Source organism: Kwoniella mangroviensis (genome assembly GCF_000507465.2).
Source record: "Kwoniella mangroviensis CBS 8507 chromosome 1 map unlocalized Ctg01, whole genome shotgun sequence".
Taxonomy (NCBI): Eukaryota; Fungi; Basidiomycota; class Tremellomycetes; order Tremellales; family Cryptococcaceae; genus Kwoniella; species Kwoniella mangrovensis.
Window position 1 is genome coordinate 201,982 of NW_027062533.1, and position 23,804 is coordinate 225,785.

The following is a 23,804-nucleotide window of genomic DNA, read 5'->3' on the forward strand; positions in this document are numbered from 1 at the left end:
TCCTCTTTGCTGTTTATATACATTTTGATGGACCTCCACTTTCTCCTCTTTCATCATCGCTCCCCAATGGATCTCATGTGGTGTTTCCTGTACACAGATTTGTCGATTGTGTTGTTCGGCGAATTTCTTGCTGTTATTTACAATGATTGTTATGTATTGTACAATATCCAATATCGTTCTTTCACCTCGAACACTGGCGCGACTACATCCTCCGTCTCTCTCCTTCCCATGATGTTCCATGATATCGGTTAAGCCCTTCTAGCCAATTCACTAGCCGACAAACCCAATTCGAAAGTCGTTCTGAACGATTTCGTGGGAACAATGACTTTCTGACTAGTCTTCTTCTTTCCTACACCTCCGAAGATACCAGCTTGAGCATGTGGAGCAGGATCGGAGAGAGATCGGTTGAACAAAGCTCGTGAGAGAGGTTGAGATTTAGGCAATCTAGGTTGAAACTGTTTTTCCATCGTTGATGAGGGCGAATTGGAAGTAGTATTGACTGATGTCAAAGGTGATAAACCCCTGATTCGGTTGGGTCTAGCAACGGATGAGGGAGCAGGAGGAAGAGGGGGGTTGGCGAATATTTTGGGATATCGAGATGCTAATGGTTTAACATCTTGATTGTTGGATGGTAATTTGACAGGTTTGGATTCGGGTGAGAATTCTTCGATGGACGTTTCGGATTCGGTGGGTGATTCTGAGCCTTGCTCATGCTCTGGGTCGCTGGAGTAACCTGATTCGGTGGTGTTGGTAGGTGAAGAAGAGTTTGAGACGAGCCGCTGAGAGGATGGACCTGATTCAGGTGAAGAGAAGGATGAAGAGTGCATGACTATTGAGAGGTAGTCTGAGATATGACATCAATCAGCTGCTGATTATTGCGAGATGTCATGTGTGGGGAACTCACGATGAGTAAATCGTTCGTGAAGAGTCGATGTTGTGTAAAGCGATGAGAGCCTGAAAGTCGGAGGGTAATTGACTCTGAGGTTGAGGCGAAAGAGATCCGTTGTTGTTTTCTTATTATCCTTGTTTGCTAAAGTGAATGTTATCCAAGTGAATGAATGTCCTTGTGGTGTTGTGTCAAGTTGTGTAGGTTGTTATATAGACATGATCTGGTTGGGTTGGTGAATTGGAGTACTGGAACAAGCAAGGTCGAAGATGACGTGTGTTGATTGATCGTCCAGTTCAAGTGTCAAGGTGATTGCAACGTGTTGTTTCTTTTATTATTGTACTTTTTTTGGGGGATGAGAAGGATAGGATGGATTATATGGAGGATGTTGGGGACCCATGATCGTTGATGAGCAGGTGTATCAGAAATCATGAACCACAAAGGGATGTCCTGTGAGTGAGCTGCAGTGGGAGATGTCCGTGCCACTGACCGAACAAGTGCAATTCACTCGCATTCCTCTGCTTTGGGGTTCATTTCTTCGTGTGATGTTGATCCCCAACGAATTTATTCCAGCTAAACTTTGCTGTGGGGCACCCCCACCAACAATCCACGAGTGCCCTTCCGCTTTCGGCATCATCCCTCCGGGGGAAAAGGTACCAACGTATAGCCGGAGATGAACGGTCTTGACCACGCTAGTCACACGTGTATCTTCTGGTTTGCTGAAGTACAACAACGATGACGAAGGATATGTCCCACTGTCATAGACCTTTCAAACATCGTTAGATCTCATTTGCATGCCAACCATGGCAATTACAGACCACCCAATCACTCCTTTGTCTTTCTTACGGCGGATCGACCGAAATCGAATATGCACGACATCACAAAGGATCGTTTCATCATCTCATTATGCTTTTGGAATTTGACGAGTTGAGGAGACGGGATGGGTACCCTTGGAACGAGACTCGTAATGTCGCTGTTCCCAAGGAATCTCATGCGTGACAAGGGGAACACAATACAGATCGAATCTCATATCACAATCGGAGAGATGGCGTTTCATCTGCAAAGCGTGGGACGTGAGAGGTATGAGATTACTGAGTAAATCCAAAATCTGTAGTATCTTTCGCATGGAGGATCCAATGTCACTGTTGCTGTTGCTGTTCTGACACTTTCAAACATTCACATATACTCATACTCATGCACATAGACGAACCCTGCTTAGTTGACATCTCAAGGATTACCCAACTCTCTCGCTCTTCTGTCAGCCATCATACACGATAAGGGACCGAGCGATCTGAACACTGCACACAACACACTTAGAATAGACAAACACAACTCCTCAAAATACACAAGCCACCCAATTAACGTTCCTCGACTACCATCAGTGGCGTGAGCAAACCCACAAATCCGGAAGAAGACTACACCTGTTGATCGAAATTCACCGTTGAATTCATCCAATACCATCACGCTTGACCTGATCCACTCACCAGCTGGCCTGTGTGGCTTACCATTATCCTTCACTCGTTATTCCTCAGGCAGCATCGGTCTTTCACTTCTCATACTATCCATCAGACCAGATCTCACGTTGTCGCTACCTTTCGTCTCTTTGTATAATACATTAGCTATAGGCAAAAGGTGAATGGTGAACAGGATGGCCCATTCAGCAGATCGTAAGGTATTTCGACGTGCTCAATCGACTTCCAATTCTGCATCCTCATCCTCATCATCAAGCAGCGCGTTCTTCATCTCGGATACGTGAGTTTTGTATCTCTCTGAAATAGCAGTAGAACACCTTTGACGATCTTGTTCGCTGTTAGATCTCCAATATTCTCTTATGGATCTTCGAGCGGTGCCAGCAGTTCTTCACCCTGGACAGCGGGCTATGCAAAACAGTCAGATGGGTATGACGAAACCCTCCATCTCACCTCTAGTTCCAACTCTATCATCTCATTCAACATCACTGGTAAGTTCCACTTCGATCTGATCTCAGCACTTGGACAAAGGAATGTTCAAATCACAAAATCCCATCGACATAGGCTGACAGCTATTATCCTTCTCATAGCTTCATCACTCACCCTGCTAGTACCGGCATTTGACAATTGTCAAGCTACCATCTCTATCAATTCCTCTTCACCCATCACAGCATGTTCCAAAGCAGTTTCGTCCTCTTCTTCTGAAGTGATTCCTTTCACATTATACAATCTCCCCTTGGGTTCACATAGCGTCGTATGGGATTCTGGCACTGTACCGAATGGTCAACAAGTGATATTCTGGGGTATAGACGGAGTCAGGCCACCGGAACAAGCGGGTTACTCCAATGTCACCATTGATGATGCGTTTAATCCTATTGAGAACGTGAATGTTGGTATCAGATATGAAGGAGATTGGACACATCTGAATCCTGATGCTCATTCGGATGCTCTCAGCGAGTCGGGGAAGCTTGATGGCGATTTTAACAAGACCTTGGCCATTACTCAGGGAAAGGGATCGGCAGTCACTTTCTTCGGATCAGGTGATTTGATAGTGAATCTCAGACTGGTAATATGTGTTGATATTAATGATTCCGTAGGATCCGCGGTGTATGTGTACGGAACGGTTGGACCTGACTATGGATCTGCTTCTTTATCACTCAATGGGCAGATAGTCGCGCCATCACTGAATCTGACAGTGAGTGATGAGCTCAATATGGAACAAAAAGCATAGACGCTGACTTACCTTACCTCGCAGTCTCCATGGCAGATGCCCTACGAATTACTATGGTTCCAAACTGGATTAGACAGTTCTCAAGCTAATCAAGTAACGATGACCAATCTGGGAACCAAGAAAATGGCCATCGATTTCGTGGTACTTACGACCGATTCAACCACTCTATCTCAACTGTGAGTGAGGCCCAAAATCATTCACTATATACGTACAGTACATCTGCTAATTCGTGGTGATTCATGTAGAGTTGTTGGAGAAGGGGAATTCCTTTCGACCTTAAAAGGCAAAATAATCCTTGGAGTTGCTATCCCCTTAACTATAATCATACTTCTTTCTCTACTCACAATCTGGATCTTCCGCAAACGCCGTTCTGCACATCGTCGAAGGAACTCGCGCGAATCCACGCATACTCTTCATCCATCTACCAACGGTAACGGATCGCTCAATCGCATAGGCGAGAAACCAGCTGGTTCCGCTTCTAGTCGGTCCGTAGCGTCTTTCGACGACGTGTTTGTCTCGTACGATGAGGCTTTACAGCAGCGTTTGAGCGAGAGATGGAGATCACCCATCAGTCCAAGTAATACCAATTCGACTGGTACTGGAAGAACCCCCAGATCACCTGAGACCGCCCTTGGTACGAATACGAGTGGTCTGGCAAGTGTTCCTGAAAATATGATCTCATCTCCTGAGAGAGTAAGATCATTATTGGGATCACAATATGCAGCTACCAACCCACCTGATTCAAGACGAGGTACGGCCTTACCAGCATATACACCAGAGGGATCATATGTCACTCAATTTACACCTGTCACTACTGGCAACGATTCGGCACATGGTCATTCGCCCATAACAGCATACGAGACGATAACAGGAACGACGATGACCCCTACTTCGAACGACAACATCGGCGCTGAGACGTTGACTAATACAAATACCACTCCCGCTACCAATACTTCTACTTCTACTCCACCTCGAAGGTTCCCTACAGCAAGCGAAGAGAAGGCCGCTCAATTAGCTTTATTCAAGACATTCGAAAATGATAGTAATCCTTCTTCTTCTTCTCCTCCTCAACCAGATACGTTTGGACCTGGGCCTTCTGGGATTGCCCATTCTCCCGAGAGTGATAAAAACAACAGGATATCTAATACACCAAGTGATATATTATCTATATTCGGTACTGCTCCAGGATCAGAAGGTAGATTATCAACTTTAACAGATTGGACAGCTACCACGCCGAATCATCAATCAACTTTCTTACCTCGTCCAGGTTCAGAGTTGGATAATTACCCATTACCATTACCGATTATCAATTCGACTCCACCTTTGAAGATTACTGCTTCTCCTGGATCAAATAGAATTCCTTTACCCTCTACTTCTGGTCCACCGGTTAGACCAAAAGTAGATATGACTTTCCTTAACAGCACTAACAATAATCATGCAGCTCGGAATCAAGGATCGGGATCGGGATCGAAACATCCATTCTTAATTTCACCTGCACAAATCCACACGAACGCAAAATCATCATCAACGAACCTACCACCTTCATCATATACCAATACACCCATAACACCCCGTCAAACTTCGACTACAGCCAGCGCCAGCGGCAGTGCGAGTGATTACTCACAATCTACGGGGATAACACAAAAGCACAGGAGGAATCAATCGACCGCATCTGCCTGGACGGAACGGTCGGCAGCTAGACCTGATTCGGATATTATACCTTTTGAGAATTTCTTGAGCGGGCTGCAGAGGGCGCCGACCAGGGATTGATCTGGTCGAGTAAAAGGGGAAGGGAGATGAGGTGCATTTTGGTGGGTGTGTAGAAGAGTTGGAGATCGTCAGAGTACATCCATTAATTACATTATTATATTATACTATATAAAGTAACTTAAAACTTGAACCTTCACCGACATTCCTTGTCCGTTGACCAGCCTTGTCTTCTCAGTCCACTCAATACAACACAATACATCCCATTTCATTTAGGATGAAAGCGATATCATATCTCTGTCTTTCCTTTATATATAGTTGGGTAATTTTATGCATCTTATTCCGCAATAGAAGTCAACAGTGCATACAGTACTCAGTTTGAGATCATACATATCATGGTGCATGCGTGATATTAGCCTTTTGATCTGGACCGCAATACTCTATCACTGGGTTCTATTCCGACAGACGTACTTTCTTCCTCAAGTCCAATGGTTGAAATCTTCTCGTCTTCTACTCCGATACTAGCCTCTGCCTTTTCGTCTGTGACATCATCATCATTTCCACTGCCACCTCTCCTTTTTCTCTTCCAAGCTATAAACTCCTTGATTAATCCCAGTAATAACGGTACGGCAATAGGGGCGAAGAGCGGAGTATACACAGCAAACTTGTGTTCGTCGGGCTATATTACCGACACCACAAGTAGAAAATCAGTAATTGGGCCAACGGGCAAGGAAAAAGAAGAGCAGGTATATTTGGCTGGATGACTGGAATACAAGATATGTCAATGATTACTGACGAAATATAATAGACCCATCATTGAAGGATCGAAGAAAGCTTTATTGGCTAGGTTGACTGAATCTCTAGATAAGATGAAGTTTTCCAAGGGTGATTTCGCAGATGAGATCTATATCAATATCCAAAAAATTCGGTATCAGCTATCCACCTAAACCAACCAAACAAATATCTACCATGTCTCAGAAGAGATGAATGGTACGATTGATTTCACTCGAATCTCGAGTCATCTCACACACGATCGGACTGTGACTGCGACTAAAACTCACACTTTCCAACCTCTCTACAGCACCTGACACATCATCCCTTACGTTCTTCCCAACTTTCATCTCTTTGATCTTATCTACCAACCTCTTAATCCCAATTAACGTTTTCTTGCTTTCCTCGAGATTCTCTTTCAGTCTACTTTCCAATATCTGGTGTATCTGCCATGAACTGATCGGCTGCCAAAGTTGCGAACGGGGAAGAAGAGGCGAAGACGAGGGAGGTAAGTGGATTTTACCTGGATCGTATAACTCTGGTATGGCCAATAGAGAGTATAGATGTTGGGTGAATAGATGGAAGGAGCTTGTCAAGGCTGAAGAAGGTAGATGGTATGTTTCACCTGAGGAAGGTTGGGTGGACGGTGGGTTGAGGAGGTAGACTGAACCGAATTGAGGTAAGAGGAAGGAGTGGGGTGAGTCTGGAAGATAAATTATCATTCAGTATGTGACCATTGAATCCGAGGCAACATGCAGATGCAGCTCACCTTGACCAACTAATTTCATAGGACGATGTTTCTCCTTGGGAACGTACAACAAAAACCTCAATACAGGATTATTCGTACTTCCAGAATCTACCATTGCATAGCGTCCGTCAGTCACGAGTAGTCGTGTAAACATCAACTCACCTAGAGACCATCGTTCCGAATTGACAAACACCTTCATGTCTTCATCACCCACTAACCAAGTCTGCGCATTATCTTCTTGAATCAATTCTTTAGCTACTTCTTCTGCGTCCTCGTCGCCTTCTCGAGCAGCTTCTAATGCAGCTTCTATCTGTGGGTCCCCAATGGCAGGGGCATCGCTGAGAGTAGGATCGAACGTTAGAGGGGCATGATATAAGATTTGAGATTCGATCGTAAAGTTGAATATGTCCTTTAATGGTTCTAGATGAGGTATGAAATGTTCTACAAACTTATCATTGTCAGATAAATTGTATAAAACCGTTACCGAAAAACGAAGGAGTCTGAGATTTGTGTACACACCTTGAATGGCATCGTCTATCTCCCAACTTCTCACATAGCTACCTTCCGTGGAATCTTCATTGAGCAGTACGAAGCTGAGCGTGATGTTAGGAGAATACTTCAGTGCTCTGAGTGGTATAGTAGGCGGATCAGGAGGGTAGAGTGATAAGATTGAGTTTATCATCGCGATCTTGTAATGTACTGAACCGAACCAACCCAAATTTGATTAATCACTCCCCGACGAGGTGAGAGAAGGACAACGTACATTTCAAGTTCCTATCACTGATCTGATCGGGATGAACGGGAATGATCAAAGTACCAGGCTTGATCCCACTGGTCATCAAACCCTTTTCGGGTGGTTGCACATATGGTTCTAATGGCCAGGAGGTATTGGCATGTTGAAACCTGCGGATGTGAACTCTGAAAGGAGTCGGATCTCCTATATGACCAAAATCAGACCAAAGATTAGAAGATAAATCAAAGTCAGAAGTTCCGGATATATTTCTATATGAGAAGCATAGGAGTCGGAATCGAATGGGTATTACTCACTCGGATCATCTTCACCTTCATAAATGAAATCCCAATTCCTCTTTTTCTGAGGTCTTTTCCTCTCGTATATCACATCTACACCATCCGTCACTACCTTGCCTAACGATTGACATATCACTTTATTCTCGAATACCGGTCTACCAGGAGCAGATTTCGGATACGCATCTTCGTCTGCTGTGAACAAGATTTTACCTCTGTAAGAGGGTATCTACATGAATCTCTATTAGCCCACAAACACAATCACGACAACTTATCTGGGAGTTTGGCTGTAGTCTGGACTCACACTGAGATTCGCTAATGCATCTATCCGTGATACTGGTAGAGGCAGACGTTCGATCGACGTAGTGTACCACCAAAAAGGGATTGCCAATAAGAATAGTAGTGGGAAAGAGAGGGTGATCAGAAGACGACGTTTGTTAGAAGGATTGATGATGGCCGTCACCTCTGCCGGAGTAGGCTTGGTCATACTTGTAAGGAGTCCACTGGAAAGTCCATCGGGACGCCGTGGATCCGATGTGGACATACTGGAAGACCATTGATAGATATTTAGATGAGACTACAACAGTGACTTTAATGTTGATTTTGACTTTGCTTGTACGCGACATGGATGTGGACGTCGGGGGCTCCAGACTATGTGATGTGATGGTCGATTATCTTGGCCTTATTGGTAGATGTTATCCATAGTGTATGCTTTGGCGAGGCCATACATGCATGCCGATAGATTCCCTTCTCGTGCTGGATCTCAGAGTAAGAGGAATGATTTATGCATGAGATGGTAGTGTGCGATAAGCCATGACTACGACTTAGTGGGTGGATGATTCGTGATTTCCTGCCTCCACTTGTAAGATCCATCACAATCAGACCTCCATCAGATTATATCATCTTCTCGATCTTCTTTCCAGACCGACTGGAAAGATCTTGTATGGGATCAACTCCCTGCACTGGTACTCTCAGGTCCCTTGACTAGACTACGATGGAAGAAGACAAAGCAATTCCAAGTCCAGCTTCTAAAGCTTTCATCAGTCATCTAGCGAAATACGCTTATTCCTCCAACCCCAACTCCACCTCTCCCAGTAAACTCGCTGGACCATCTAGACTGGCATCACCATCGAAGGCGAAACTACCGATGGTGGAGATACCTACGTCACCGAGGAAGAGAAGGAGCCTATCCTCGACACCTGTCAGACACAAGGGACGAAGATCGATAGAGGACAAGGATGAAAGTGAAAGTGAATATGAAGAACCCGCCATAACGCCCATGAAGAAGAAGAGGGGACGAGCTTCGGACGAGATTGGGACAGTGGAAGTGAAAGGCAAAGGCAAAGGCAAGAGACCTAGAGGATATGCGCCGCCAGAGTTGTATGAGCATTTGAGACCTGTCAATGATCTGTTGAGGGATGATTTGGATAGTGAGAATTCTCCTGTAATGACTTTTTGATCAATGAGAGAAGTTTGTGCTGATACGCACGTTGATCATCGAACAGTCGTGTTCTGTGGAATAAAGTGAGTGAAGCTTTCTGCGAGATATAAATACCAGATCGAAATGAAGACTGATATGGCCATACATCTACTTAGTCCAGGTCCGTTCGCAAACCACGAAATCTCTCTTGACGCTTGACTGACATGATATAAATAATCCATATCAACCCAGGAAAGAAATCATCTACTATGGGACATCATTTCTCACACCCAACCAATAAGTTCTGGGTAAGCCAGATTCCTCATTGCTCGATACTGTAAGGGTTCAAGTCAGCTGATTTAACTTTGTTGCCTGCAGAGATCGCTACATCAATCAGGTGAATATACATCTAACAATTCGTTGTGCTAGCCATTCTAATCACTACGTGAAGTATCTATCTAACTTGACCTGTATCACACTTGCTTCAATATAGGTCTGACATCTAGGCTACTCGATCCAACGGAGGATCACCTAATGCCTGAATATGGATATGGACTAGTATGTACGGTTTTCTCCATGATACGCTTTCATGCTTGTTTCCGCTGATGACTTGCATATTAGACTAATCTCGTCGACCGACCAACCTCCGAGGTAAGTTAAAAGCAACATTCTCATCTCGGCTCTTATGGGCTTACGATCATCTTATCTTAGCAATCTGAACTTTCAACTTTGGAAATGCGTCTAAACGTATACAAACTCACAGCAAAATTCCTTGAATATAAACCCAAAATAGTCTGTTTTGTGGGTAAGAAGATATGGGATGTCTATGAGAGCGTAATCAAGAAGACTGCTATCCGGTCTATCGGTCAGAAGATGAAATCAGAAAAGGGATTAGGGACTCAAGCGCAAGTGAAGGTCGAAGAAGAGGATTTGATATCGAGTGACATAAATACGATAACATCCTCTCGACGAGTAAAGCTGGAGTCACTGGACGATCCAGATCAGGATACCTCTCTTTCGCCTGCTCCTGAACCAGAAGCAACTGTGAGAGTTGAAGAGCCGGGTCCCGAAAGACTAGTGAAGATCGAGCCAGATGAATTGAACGATTCCGCACGATCATCTGGGAAATTCCCCAAGAGACGGATGTCCAGGGTAACTATAGAAGCATTCGACGCTACCAAACCACGTATATTCAGATTACCCCATCATTCGATCGGAAGCGAAGATGAGGCGGAAGGGTACACTTATTTCTGGGTGGTCCCGAATACATCAGGATTGGAGAGAACCCAGGTGAGCTTGCACATACCAAAGTGAGAGGTTGCGACGGTACTGATTACATCAATGCTTCGAACAAACAAGTTACCTGAACAAATCGTCAATTTTACAGCACTCAAAACGTTCCTCGGAAGAATTAAATCCCAAGCCGAATTACAAGAAGGCGAATGGATAGATATCGATCCTGCTGGATTGGAATATACTGTCGAGGAGATGAAAAGAGTCGCTCTGAGTAAGAAAGCATGAGACATCCAAGGTAATCCCCACATAGTCTGGGTTAGTAGAATTAGGTTGGATATAGTCAATTACAGTATAGAAACGGAAACTCTTGTCTGCATCTTGCTCTTTGTGTATGTATTTAATACGATACAATGCATTTATTCATCGTCAATATAATCACATGCAACCTAATAGGTTTTGTATACGTCGAAATGCAATCAGCAGTGAAAATCAGAAATCAAGTATAATTGATATTAACATTAATCGATGATCTCCTCTTCATCACTCTCTTCACCATCACCTCGTTCACCTTCCTTCATTCCCCACGGACTACCATTCTTTCTCTCCACGAACAAAACTCCCCCGGCGTTTTTAATAATCTTCCAGAATTCTTCGCCATCCACTGTAGTAGGTTCGATCTCTTTCTTAGGGAAAGAAGTAATGATTTCAAATTCCCAATTGATGTTTTCCAACATATCATCTTCGAATCCTTTTGGAGGTTGATCAACTACCTCGTCGTCGTCATCATCGACTAAAAGAGTTTCGATAAAGACGAACAAGTCCAAAGTTGAGTTGGAAACTCTGAAATTCTTTATATGTCTTTCAGAAGATAATGGTGTCCTTATAGCTACTTTCACTGTACCATCCCCAGCAGAGGCAGACAGTATAGAAGGTAACAAATGCTTTTTAGCGTATTTTCTCCATATCTTTTGGTTCTCTTTGTATTTCGCTTTTTCTTCTTTTTCACATTGGATCCTTTGTAATTTTATTTTCTCCAATTCCTCTTTCTGTTTCTGTAATTCCATCTTTTCCCTATCCCTTCTTTCCGCCTCTTTGAATGCCCTATCTTGCTCTGCACGAAGATGTCTGGCTTCTTCTAATGTTAATCTCTCCCTCTTGAGTCGGTTGAGGAACGGTGTCACTCTAGGAAGTATGGTCGTGGTCAGTGTTTGGAGGATGTTCGAAGTGCTGGTGGTGGTCGAGGGAGAACCGCTCAGGGAGGTAAGGATGGTCAGTTTGGGTGTGGATAAGTTGGGGACTGGTAAGAGGGATAGGAAGGTCAAAGAGGGATAGGTAGTAAGCAGGAGGGTCTGGGCGACTATGAGATGATTCACATTCGATCAGCAATACGTTTCGTGATTATCGTCGAGTCGCTGCTGGATCAGAACGAAAGTGGGTGGGAATAGAAACTTGTGTGTCACTCACCCTGATATCCCTCTCTACTACTTAGATCCGCACCCCAAACTACTATATCCTTCTCTTTCAAAGTTCTCACAAACTCTTCATCGGTCAATACATCCTTTTTAAACTCCTCGTCATTCTCATGTTCGCCACTGACGATCACTACCAAGCCTAATTTGCCTTCTTTCCTGAGATGTTGGACGAATTCCCTATATGGACCGATGTAGAAGTCGGGTAGATTACCTTGAGAAGACGAACATCGAGTGTAAGTCTCCAGCTCTCTGATGAACCTTAGACTCGTCGTTGTGGGATCTTGAGCTGGTCTGAGGTTGCCCGAAGATGAGGAGGAAGGTTGAGAGGGTGGGAGAAGGAAGGAAGGAAGTCGAGGTAATAATGATAATGGTACGAAGGTACGAACTGATCAAGTGAGATATCAAATAAGGATCAGACCTCTGCACGGAATATTCCGACTAAAGAGGAAGAAGGCTTCACTTACTTATGAAATACCATATACCACCTACAATGCCCCAGACGATGGATACAGGCCAAATGACTAGACCCCATAAGCCCAACCCTACACCGGACGTACCGGGCCCACCAGGAGATCTGGGTGATCTCTGAGACCCGGACAGACGCCTCGTACCCACTGGCTGCCTAGGTAAAAGGGGATGATCTTCCACTTCCAATCTCGATGTTATCGGTCTAGAGCCTGATCCGCTAAGAGAGGAACGGGTGGAAGATGAAGTAGCGTCGTTGGGTACGTCGGCTGCTGAGCTGCCAAGTGAGAATATCTGTTCGACCGTTGCCTGTGATAAATAAATGAGTAAGTCACGAAATAAGATGAGGACAGAAGATGTACTGACCTGCACATTCCATCCGTTCTCTCTTAACAACCTCTCGTCTCTTTCCTTTTGTGTCTGCGTGGAGGAAGCGGTCACTGCTAGGAGCTGCTGGAGAGCATCTTGCTGTGATGGGCTGAGTGACATGATGGGCTCCGGCTGATACTGTCAGTGATCCCTGATACGATATACGATGGTGAACATATACATCCACTGCAGTAACCTTAGTAGGTTGTGGATGTGATGACGAGTACGAGTGTTACGAGGTACGAGGTGGACGTGTCAAAGCGGTCTACCCCGCATTCTTACACAAACTTCTCCGATCACGGAAACCCTATCATCGTAAAGGATATAACCATGCCACATTCGTGAGCTGCGCCAGTCACGTACATATGTTTCTATGACCTGGGAGCGTTAACGATGCATGTGAAGGGCCTATCGTACAGAAGTATTGTAGCAGAGAAGGCCGCCTATACCATCGTACACGATTCCCTACGTCACTACTATCAATTGATGAAGCGGTGTTGAAGTAGACAGCGACACTCTTATTCGTCAGTAGCACTGGTGGCGTCTGCCTCTGCGGGGACGGCAGTCGTACCCGATGTTTCTGGCAATTTAGTTCTTAGGTGATGATGAGACCCGGATGGAATCGATGATTGAAGACTACAGTAGTGGCAATCGCATGTTCGTGTATCAGCATCGTCAATTAAAATGATACAGATCATCGAATACCATAGGAGATTAGTGATACACTTACCACTCTTCAACCGTACAGCATTTGTTCGATCAGAACCAGTATACTTAGCTTGAAGTTCGGTATAGCTTATTTTGGAACTTGATGATTATCCTTCTCTGTGCACTGTCCACAGTCTTGTGTACGGAAATGATGATTGTTCTTGTTCATAAACGTGTCATGGTTGATGGAACTTGCTCTACTGACATGATCAAAGTGGTATTCACTGTCTACCGCGACTGATGGGGTCGCAGCGATTGGACATTCAGGGCTTTTACAAACTCCGGTCTTGAATAACGACGGCATGCCATGGCTATCATGTGACAGAGTACAGTCGTCATTTTAGTAGAGTGTAGTTGGCTCGCCTATCAAACCAGAACCAATCCACCTACAACTTTTTGTATTCTGGCCGCCACAGCTTGTCATGTAGATGTGTGGTGTCGTACCATGTCCTTTGACTATATTTCATAACAGAGGATCAGCTTTCACATTTTCATTGCATATACATAAAATCCTCACACTCTGTCATTAAAGGTCGCATCAGCGTTAGAGTCAATGGTGCTTTGTTGTTCGATGATTCTACAATAATCTGTGTATTTCTGTACCCGAGTTATATCCCTACCTTCCGATCAACATGTGATTTAGACTTAAGGACTAAAGGATCACTTAAACATCCAATCATGGTTCAGCTGCACAAAGGACAGCCCATGTCGATTGCTTCTCGCCGTTCCGCCACAAGGTTTCACATTGGCTGATAGCTCCGACACGCACACCTTTGGTCGAACTCGTCATGATCATTACCCCGTCAGCGTTCGTACAGTATATGGAGCTGCGTTACCATTGGATATAGATCATCCACAAATCTGTGAGGCACCTGATTATATTTTTGCTCTCCTGTCGTCTGAGTGAACGACATGACATGTAGGTTGCTTGTTTGCAATCAAATATGCATACGCAAGTTCCATCTACCAAAATCCTCCCAAAGCAGCTATATCACTAGCAACAGTAACAGCATCCGTACCAATTTGTCTCATCATTTCTTTCTGTCGATTTGAGGGTTGAAGCGCGAAGTGGGACAGCAATGTACCATCCAATATACCTTTTGATAAAGGTTTGGGCAATAGGTCATTTTGAACAGCTCTGCGAGATCATAAAGGTGTGGTAGTCAGCTGACTGAACCCCTTGAGACATGATGACAAGGCAATTTCGGAGATCGCGGTGTGGATACACGGTGAAAATCTGTACTCACCTGAAAGCCTTGGGATTCAATCCAGCTACATGCTGAGCATTCCTGACCAATTGATCTGACACCAGCTGTAATCGCTTAAATCGCGCCGGCTTGACAGATACCAATGTCGTCAAAGCTCCATCTGCTGTGGCTATAATGTCAAGTATCCAATTTCAGTCCATGCTTTCTATGATACGGCTCTAGCATATAACCCCCGAATTTACACTTACCATAGATGATCTGCGTCTGCGGTGCATACTCCTCTTCAGCAGTCTTACGTCTAGCAATGACCTTGGAAGTAGTCACAGGAGCACCCGTATGATATTCTGTTCTGAGCAATACCCTTTCTCCGTTCAGCGAATCGGGATCTAGAAAAATCGAAAGTCAGCTAATCAGTCAGAGTAAGAAAAGGCGATTACAGTCAGCTCACCAGTAGGATCGAAATCTAGCATTCTCATATTCCCCTCTCTATCATTCGAGATGAATGTTAACTGTCCCTCATGGACTAGGAAATCAGTCACGACAGGTGAGACAGACTGCAGGTCTTTACTGATCGTCGTGAGTTTATACGGGTCCTCCTGTGAAGTAGACAGAAGATCAGTCAGCTGTACATAAAACACGGTCGATAAATGATTGACTTACCTGTAATGACACAAACCAGAAACTCTTATACAAATCACTAACCAGTATAAAGTTCTTGAATACTTTGATACTGGTAGCGTAGATCTGTACATCTAAAAAGGCGAGACCCATGAGTTGCTGATCATCGTCGAAACCTTTCACGTATATCTACCCAAAGCCAGCATGATACACATCAGTCATTCGCCAGGATTGACCCAGAACCATTGAACGTATCGAACAGGGAAATCCGACTGACCTTAGGTCCATTTGAATTCAGAAGATAACCATTAATATGACTTATAGCCGATACTGGGTTTCTAGCTGGATCTTTCGCTCTCAACTTCAAGATCCAACCTGATCCAGCGGCTTTACCACCTTTACCGACAGTTTCCACAATTTCAAATATGTAAGTCTGATTTCCCAAGCGACAGATATCAACATATATCCTTCATTGAAGATAGTCCGGGAAATGATCGACTTACGTTACCTCTTGTAGCTCTATCCTCACCGAAATTGAATCCAGTTCCAACAGCTATGAAATCCCTATACCCACCTTCTCCACCTGGTGACTCGAGCGTAACGCTTTCGAGACAAAGCACTTCTTCATTCTGGTCAAAATCGTATCCATCGATGACTCGCCATGGGTCAGAGCCCTGTGAGAAAAGTTCCAGAGTAGATCGTTGATTGGTAGGAGGTATGAGATTTTCACCTGTAGACGATATCTCTTACGTCAGTAACGCGGTCTTGCAAGAATCCATGTAGTCAGAAAACCTTCACCCACCTTCAGGACCTATCTGTATCTCACCCTCTTCATCATACGCTTGGAAAGGTACTGTTATACTTGCGGCACCAACGTAATGAGCGGAAGTAGGATCGAACGCTATAGAAGTATATATTCTATCCATATCATATCGATCACATGGGATTGCGAAGTCGGTATTGAGCGTAGGTGGGAGATAACATATGAAAGAGCCCTATTGGACATTGGCAGCACATCAGCTTGTAGCTTCGTGGCAATCACATCGATGCTTAGAAGCATGAACTCACATCTTCGATCCTAATGAAGTATTCACCCTTCCCACCCAGATGCGTAGTCTTGCCAAAAGACATTGCAGCTTGTTTCAACGCATATGTTCTCAGCGGATGAGCATCACTCGATACAATCCAATGAGGCTTCTCTCCCGTAATAAAAGCACCGGTTATACCCTCAATCTCGTCGAATGGAATGATCGTATAAGGCAATCTGGTTGATCCACCTGAGATAGGTAATAGTTGAGTGTGTACTTTGCGGAATCTGACAGCTAATGAACGTCGAGTTTGACTCGACGAATCTACAGTGAATCTAGGTTGTGCTTCGTATGCGTTCAATCGTCCGGACTGATGTAACGCCTAAATTATATCGGTGAGTCGTAAGTTTGATTCATCGCGCGTTCTACCATGAATAGATCACAAAAAGCTTACCAATAGATGAGGTCGGACATTCCCCTTACCAATGGGACAAAACACCATCTGTTTCACTTCATCCTCTATATCTTCGTCCTTCAACACTCCATCGACCAGATCATCGGTGAAAGTCGGGGCAGATGAGCCCAAGCCATCGGACTGCAGGACCACCTTCAGATCAGGTAATGAACGTATCTGGAGTTCTCCTCTATCGGTTAAGAGAGATAACCACTGTGTACCTCTAGAAGCATTTATAGCGGTTTCCATACTTGGTGCATCGACTGAAATTGCTGGTTCTTGCTCTTGGAGCCGCTTGATCTGTTGTTGGGTCAATTGCATTCGCGATTGTTGACCTTGCTTGATAGCATTTGATCGAGATGTGGAAGCTTGCCCATTCATTTGGGTGGTATCTGCATTACGAGCAGGTTCGAATGTTCGGTATATACCCGTCGTATCTGAGAACACCTCGATTGCCTGACATTTAGGCGTTTCCTGTTGGGTGTTCATCAGATCTTACCTGTAACACAGAGCGAAACTGAACTCACAAATCCTTCTCCTGCTACCGGCACCTCAATCACGGTCCTGGCTACAGTATCACCAACGAAGAACGATACACTTCCATCCAGTCTACGTATTGCGATATAGGGGTCCGATATGCTCGCGCTCGATATGGGCGATAAGTCCGACTTAGGACAAATCACCTGTATCGGTTTTCCATCTACTACTGCATCAGCAAATCCCGTGGCGAACATAACATCAGAGGTCACTCACTGTTATCCAGTAAAGTCACTTCAGCAGCGGTAACATGCATCACACAGCTTCTCTGGAAGAATGGAGCTGCATTGAGTGTTTTTCCGTTTATTCTACCAATCTGTTCAGGATTGGCTTTGTTCGACAAAGCAAAAATCTTCAAGTGCCAAGTTAGTTTTGCAGCGTAAACGTCGCCAACAGTAAGCTTACTCGTGTAGCATTCCGCTCCGTGCTGAATAACATTGTTGTACGTCCTGAATCCGGTATGTCCTTGAACTTCAGGGCGGAAGGACGATCAATCGGAAGGAACCACACCGCTTCTGAGGACGATAACTCATTGAACCGACGTCGTTTGGTGATGGGGATACCACGCTAGAGCAAATCACTTTCATGAGAATATGAGCCAGCGGTGAAGAGAAATATCGCTTACTCTGAATACATTCAAAGTAGATTTCTTGCTTCCACCGCTTATCGCCACGAGCTGAGGATACGTCCGAGTCTGATCACATTCTGTATCAGCTGAGACATACAGACAATGAAAACTGGCGCAGCTTACCCCTTGATCCGTCGCTGCTATCCCAAACTCGATATCCATGATCTTGCCTACACCTTCCAGTACGTCATAGGTGGATACGGATATCTTAGCAGGTCCAGTGTTCTCTTTCTGATATCCATTCGCTAGCCCAGCATTCGAAGGATCGTTCATATCGCCGTAGAGGTCTGAGTGAAGTGTGTATCGGCGTCAGAATGCATTCGCCAATAGATGGAAAGGACCGTCAGATGGACTAATCACATACCTTCATCCCAATCAACGTCCATATCGTCTTTCACTTCCTCTTTCTTCACGCTCTGATCGCCATTCAACAAAGCTTCTCTGTCCTCGTTGATCTTGGCTAAGAGGGAATCACCTTCTGCACTACCTACAAACAACGCTTTATCGCCCGCTATGACGACACTCGAGGGCGGCGGGACCGTACTGGTCGATTCATCAATCTTGATTTGTCCAACATTCCTGCCATCCATCTCGAATCTAACTTGATGTGTATCACCATTCTGCAAGATCAAAAGCATGTCCCTCTCATTGACAAACAAGCATTTAGAACCTTCCAATGATATTTTCCTAGATTCAGATTGGTGATCTGATTTGAGGGCTGTTGCATAGCTCCACCATGCATTCACGGACGTACCGATCACACGTCCCGATTGGTCGATATGTACTAGACCTGTCGAAGTTACCAACATCACTCCTCCAAGCTGAGCCGGGCATGCCACGAGATATAGCGAATCACTAGGTAGTCCGGTTACCGATGTGAGCAGAGGGTAAGTTCCACCAGAACTGAGATCGATAGTACGAATTTCGAGACAGAAGTTATCTTTAATGGATTGATACCTTCCTGACCAAGTATGTAGCGGAGAGTAGAGCAGGGCAAGCGTAGGCGAGTGAAATCCTGAAAGGAAAAGGAGATCTTGTAGATTCTTGAGTCTTGGCGAGACATCGGAGAGGGACAAGACGAATGAGGGGGAATATGGAACATCACTAAAATAACCGGAAAGAAATGACACATCAGTATGAGGGATTGTAACAAACAGAACCAGAAAGAAGGAGACTTCGGATAAAGTCCTTGTTTGGTCAGACTCACCGAGCATACCCTTCTATCATGTCCAATTCTGACTGTTCCTGCAAGACCGGCAGTACCGCCAAACTATCTTCTGGCAGACTGAGAACCGCTAATCTTGATAGAGGGTCCGTTCTCAACATGGGAACGTAGGTCTGTAAATCTCCTGATATCATCTGAGAGCATCTTTCGTAAGTGTGCAAGGAGACCGTCGATATTGAGCCTCTTGACCATTCGAGGAGGGCCATCTGATTTGAGACAGAGAATAACCTCAGTAATATCTCTATTTAGTGGGGGAGAAATCTGAACAGATCTCGAAAAGTACGATAAGAGTTGTTCTAACTTACCTTGGCATGTTGGAACGATACCAACAATCTATCCAACCCATCTACACTACTTTCTATCGTTCTCAAAGCAGATAACCCAGTTATAGTACCATTCAGCTCATATTGGGCTAACAAGTGTAATTTCCTTCGTGTTTCCAATTGAACGGGATCTCTCTACGATCACAAGACAATGAGACAATAACAGTGACAAGTCAGCATGCTGGTTTTGCCATGATCTTACCATAAAGGCGCCTGAAGATGAAAGAAAGGATAGGATAGGATAGGGTAGAGGAGGAATTGAGGGTCATGTACAACGTACCTTTGAATGACCATCATCGAAGAATCCATCACCCAACCTCTCTTCCCCTTCCTCCATCTCCTCGTCTCCATCGACATTCCCATTCTGTATATGGTCTAAATCCGGATATCGCTGGAATTCTCTAATTTCGAATACCCGTAGGATCTCTCCTCCAGCTACGATGAGATTCCCTATCACCTTGACGTCTGGTACGTTTTCGTTGATTGATTTTGGCAGAGGGTAGATTGTAGATGGGGTGAAATTCGGTAGGAACAAGGAATGGTGGATTGAGGAGGAGGGAAGGAGGGTTTGGTGGAATGCGTGCATTTTCAGCTGGCCTACTGCACTTCCGGGTAGGTCAAAGAGACTTGATGTCAAGGCCGGGAATATGAGGGATTTGAGCAGGGGAGCTGCCACCTGATGGTGAGCACTTGGCAAGCTTGATAGACAGATAGAGATGGGAGGATGTTCAGTTTATAAAGAGCTTTTGCTTGTTCAGTTTGTTCAAGGTGTGTCTGTTAACTTACTTCGTTCGAGAGGGTTAACCGAAAGTTGGAGGGATCGTGAATTACGTAACAGGAAACGGTACGTCGTCGGTCCATTCAAGGTGAAAGAGCAGATCAAGCATGCATGCAACAAAGCACATTAGATGACAGATGCAAGGTAGCAATAGATGGTACAACTAGAATGGTAGAAGTCTACACGAGTGATATATAGACAACTGATAATCTTCTTATCTTACTGAATACACAGAATATCTGAGGGCTCCCTACTTCTTCTGAGAGGCTATCGAGAACATCTTCATTCCACCTCTTTTCGCCCCTACCCCAGATCCTGAACCATCAAACGTTCGTTTCCTCGTATTATTCGAGAATGAGAAAGAGAGATCATCCTTGCTTTTACTAGCTGCAATGCCATCCCCAGCGGTACTGTTCCTTTTTGGGCTATTTTGAGTATTGGCGAATGGTTTTATGTCAAGTTGGGTATGTTGCGAGAACGAGAATGGACTGCTATTCAGTAATGTTGATCGTGCAAGAGGCTTAACCGACTGAGAAATGGCAGGGGACGATAACGGTCTTACACCCATAGAATTCGATTTGGGAGATTGCGAATTGAATGGGTTTCTATCTCTCTGTGGTTGAGGTGTCTGCGAACAGCCATTAATAGGTGATGGTGATACCGATATTGAAGGTCGATTTGATGTCTGCTTCAGAGGTGTTGACATAAATGGATTCGATGGTGTCGTTTGTGAGTTCGGTATCTGACTTGAAGTGACAGCCGACATGGTAGTGCCCAGTAACTCTTCAACTAAATTCGTCGCCTTCACCTTCTGACTAAACGAGGTTTTAGCAAGCTCATATCCGATCCCAACGTTCTTATCTTGTCGAGATACATCATTAGAACCAGCGTTCAAAGTCCATGTCAATCTGTCCCAATTATCATTGACCATCCTAACTAACATCAGACTTTTGTCATCTTTGGACGATTTATCGATCAACAACTGTTCACCTTTTGTACCCATTACGAACGATTTTGATCTTTCCGCATCACCCTTTTTCCCTCTTCCTTTATATATCTTGGGTTTCGGTTTGATCTCATCTTTATCTTTGGTCTTCCAATGATATCGCGCTTCTCTCCATTCTTTCTCTTCCTTGTTCTTCTGTCTGGTATAATTCCTTTTCTCATTCGTACTCATATTTGCATATCTATCCAATTCACTCTCTTTGCCCTCCATCTCAATGGCGATTTTCCTCCGTTTCCTAAAATCCTCCACTTCGTCCGCGACCCTACTAACGCTCGTTCCGTATATCTGTCCAATACCATTTCCTCTGTATACAGTCTTTTGAGCTGGATCCCATTTATTCTCCCATGCCTTCTCGGTTGGTGTATGGGTGGACGATTCGGGTAGATATCTATCTTCGATAGGTCGGAACGAAGGGATCATGTTTAATGATATATGGGATTTATCGCTCGACGTATTTTCGGGTAGTTTGATTAGGGTCAAACATAATTTGTCTATTGTTTCTGAAGAAGTATAGCTCCTGTAGAACAGATCTAATAGTCCTTCCGTACATGGTTGAAAATCTGGATTATAGCCTTGAAAGATATTCTGACAAGTACGATTGAATATGTCGATGGCGGAGGTGGTACATGACGTATCTCGTATGTCTATGATGGATTTCAACTGATCAGCGATCTGTTTCTCTCGGAATACATGATGATCAGGCATGCATAGGGAAGGGAGGTATCCGATAGACTCACCTAGCATAACCAATCCAGGATATCTAGGGAAACTCTTCATCGACCTGTCACTAACACCTCTACATCCACCCAAGCTCCAATTTCTCAACTTCCATAACCCTCTTCCTGATTCGTCACCCATGTCTCCAGGTAGTTGCAAGGACGAAGTCAGAAGTTTGATACCCGTGTCGGTGACTTTACAAGCTTTCATCCATAATCCAGTCAAGTTCGTACAGTATTTCAACGACTGTATATTCTGATCAGTCACCACACCGTCCATGCCATCCAATGTCAATGTCGTCAAGAGCGATACACTCGAATGTGGACTGAGTGTTTTATATAGTGTTGGTAATTCCACCAAGGGATGTTGGGGGTATTTCGATAAGTTGTTGGGTGTAAGATATTGTAACATTGAATCTTGCGGTAAAGCCAATTGGAAATCATCCGTCGATTCTGGATCCAACAATGCTGATAGACACCATATGGTACCTTCGTCGGGATTTCTACTTGTATAGGCCCTTTCGAAATCGTCTTCATACATTCTATCATTCCTTATCCTACTGATGATCCGGCGGATGATCACTTTGGGAATAGCCTGGAACTGGTCGACGGTGTACAGATGAAGGTTTCTGGATATCACTGCAAGGCAGGATGATCGTAGAGATGGGATTTGACCTCTGATGGATAGAGGTTTACATGCCGATGGATTAATTTGGGAGAGAGGTAAGGGAACGAGATGCCATACTGGCTTGGTCACGACAGTACTATTGGATTGTGATGGTCATGAGCATATGATCGAGTAAGGGATCGTTGAGCAGTGGGATGTTTACTAACCTGATAACTGCATCTGTCTTCTCAGCCCCGATCCCGGTCTTGACGAAATCATCCATGATGTTTGATACCTATTGCTGCTGCAATGCTGGCTACAACGGTACGACCCACGATTGAGAATGGAGGCTGAGATTGATGTTCTGATGTTCTTCTCCGCAGTGAGAGACGCGACTGTTCTTGAAACGCGCCAAAAGGGGAGAACTGGGCTAGATCACGTGACCTGTATAACCCCAAGAACAGAGATGTCGCCAAGGACAATTGCAAGCAGCAGCTTGAAAGCCTTCCCAGCAGTGACAAACTGAGTGTCCTGGAACCGGGTAGGCATTTACTCACCTCAAAAACATCATCGTAGCCATGTCTTCGTGGGACTGCAGTTTCTGTGTCTAGTGAGAAATGCCACCATCGATTTTATGAATGACCTAGAGCGGATGGTTCTGAGTGAGAGCATCGACGTCCTGCAAGAGAGAAAGCAAGAACTCCATCTGAGTGATTGATGACAAGGCAACGTTCTCAGATTGGCGATGTGATGAGTGCTCTGAGAGAGTGATATCTGATCAATGCTTCATGAGAAATTGTACCTACTACTCATCATTTGTAATGTCTGCCGCAGTTCGTCAATCCTCTGACACAGCATACTTGCATTGTCAACGGGAATGATGCACACAGCGTTCGGCGGTCGAAAAGACATGCTCGTAGGCTACGGGAGACCCCCTGAGACCCCCCCCCTCCGCCTCACATTTGTTTTTCTCTTCGGATATGGACTTCAGGTACATAAGGTGTTTCGGCGCCTTATGTTGCCCAAGACCCAAGATCCCAATGCGGGGCTGCATACATATACTACTTATTACAGGGAAATATGACTCAAAGGCACCTACCTCTTCCAGGTAATCTTCTGATGATCCTACATGCCCTATAGAAGTGATTTTGACCAATTGCACATGATT

The 23,804-nt window shown here is 44.6% G+C and overlaps 8 protein-coding genes across 8 annotated transcripts; 3 read left to right on the forward strand and 5 right to left on the reverse strand.

Moving 5' to 3' along the window:
• Nucleotides 1-248: 248 nt before the first annotated feature.
• I203_100069 (uncharacterized protein) lies at nucleotides 249-827 on the reverse strand (the record flags this gene model as incomplete). Its single annotated transcript, XM_019151201.1, has 1 exon — nucleotides 249-827. The coding sequence occupies one exon, from the start codon at nucleotides 825-827 to the stop codon at nucleotides 249-251; it is 579 nt and encodes a 192-aa protein (XP_018999526.1).
• A 1,707-nt stretch (nucleotides 828-2,534) lies between these two features.
• I203_100070 (uncharacterized protein) lies at nucleotides 2,535-5,356 on the forward strand (the record flags this gene model as incomplete). The annotated part of the gene is made up of 6 exons (XM_019151200.1): nucleotides 2,535-2,638; nucleotides 2,701-2,846; nucleotides 2,946-3,395; nucleotides 3,453-3,550; nucleotides 3,611-3,762; nucleotides 3,832-5,356. The coding sequence occupies 6 exons, from the start codon at nucleotides 2,535-2,537 to the stop codon at nucleotides 5,354-5,356; spliced, it is 2,475 nt and encodes an 824-aa protein (XP_018999525.1).
• Nucleotides 5,357-5,705: 349 nt separating this feature from the next.
• I203_100071 (uncharacterized protein) lies at nucleotides 5,706-8,382 on the reverse strand (the record flags this gene model as incomplete). The annotated part of the gene is made up of 9 exons (XM_065516564.1): nucleotides 5,706-5,972; nucleotides 6,090-6,197; nucleotides 6,355-6,767; nucleotides 6,834-6,920; nucleotides 6,975-7,253; nucleotides 7,332-7,511; nucleotides 7,576-7,749; nucleotides 7,860-8,067; nucleotides 8,143-8,382. 9 exons carry the CDS (start codon nucleotides 8,380-8,382, stop codon nucleotides 5,706-5,708), a joined length of 1,956 nt encoding a protein of 651 aa, XP_065373382.1.
• A 450-nt stretch (nucleotides 8,383-8,832) lies between these two features.
• On the forward strand, nucleotides 8,833-9,366 carry I203_100072 (uncharacterized protein; the record flags this gene model as incomplete). The annotated part of the gene is made up of 2 exons (XM_065516565.1): nucleotides 8,833-9,268; nucleotides 9,344-9,366. The coding sequence occupies 2 exons, from the start codon at nucleotides 8,833-8,835 to the stop codon at nucleotides 9,364-9,366; spliced, it is 459 nt and encodes a 152-aa protein (XP_065373383.1).
• A 36-nt stretch (nucleotides 9,367-9,402) lies between these two features.
• I203_100073 (uncharacterized protein) lies at nucleotides 9,403-10,779 on the forward strand (the record flags this gene model as incomplete). The annotated part of the gene is made up of 7 exons (XM_065516566.1): nucleotides 9,403-9,439; nucleotides 9,511-9,566; nucleotides 9,637-9,655; nucleotides 9,752-9,816; nucleotides 9,880-9,909; nucleotides 9,970-10,548; nucleotides 10,618-10,779. 7 exons carry the CDS (start codon nucleotides 9,403-9,405, stop codon nucleotides 10,777-10,779), a joined length of 948 nt encoding a protein of 315 aa, XP_065373384.1.
• Nucleotides 10,780-11,012: 233 nt separating this feature from the next.
• On the reverse strand, nucleotides 11,013-12,920 carry I203_100074 (uncharacterized protein; the record flags this gene model as incomplete). The annotated part of the gene is made up of 4 exons (XM_019151197.1): nucleotides 11,013-11,851; nucleotides 11,959-12,351; nucleotides 12,431-12,740; nucleotides 12,798-12,920. The coding sequence occupies 4 exons, from the start codon at nucleotides 12,918-12,920 to the stop codon at nucleotides 11,013-11,015; spliced, it is 1,665 nt and encodes a 554-aa protein (XP_018999522.1).
• Nucleotides 12,921-14,471: 1,551 nt separating this feature from the next.
• I203_100075 (protein CFT1) lies at nucleotides 14,472-20,115 on the reverse strand (the record flags this gene model as incomplete). Its single annotated transcript, XM_065516567.1, has 20 exons — nucleotides 14,472-14,646; nucleotides 14,756-14,885; nucleotides 14,965-15,102; nucleotides 15,165-15,312; nucleotides 15,377-15,523; nucleotides 15,612-15,767; nucleotides 15,838-16,064; nucleotides 16,137-16,329; nucleotides 16,403-16,744; nucleotides 16,817-17,094; nucleotides 17,218-17,290; nucleotides 17,344-17,522; nucleotides 17,570-17,705; nucleotides 17,759-17,920; nucleotides 17,979-18,047; nucleotides 18,105-18,268; nucleotides 18,346-19,085; nucleotides 19,189-19,412; nucleotides 19,512-19,664; nucleotides 19,810-20,115. 20 exons carry the CDS (start codon nucleotides 20,113-20,115, stop codon nucleotides 14,472-14,474), a joined length of 4,140 nt encoding a protein of 1,379 aa, XP_065373385.1.
• A 442-nt stretch (nucleotides 20,116-20,557) lies between these two features.
• On the reverse strand, nucleotides 20,558-22,919 carry I203_100076 (uncharacterized protein; the record flags this gene model as incomplete). Its single annotated transcript, XM_019151195.1, has 3 exons — nucleotides 20,558-21,957; nucleotides 22,051-22,793; nucleotides 22,864-22,919. The coding sequence occupies 3 exons, from the start codon at nucleotides 22,917-22,919 to the stop codon at nucleotides 20,558-20,560; spliced, it is 2,199 nt and encodes a 732-aa protein (XP_018999520.1).
• Between the last annotated feature and the right edge of the window lie 885 nt (nucleotides 22,920-23,804).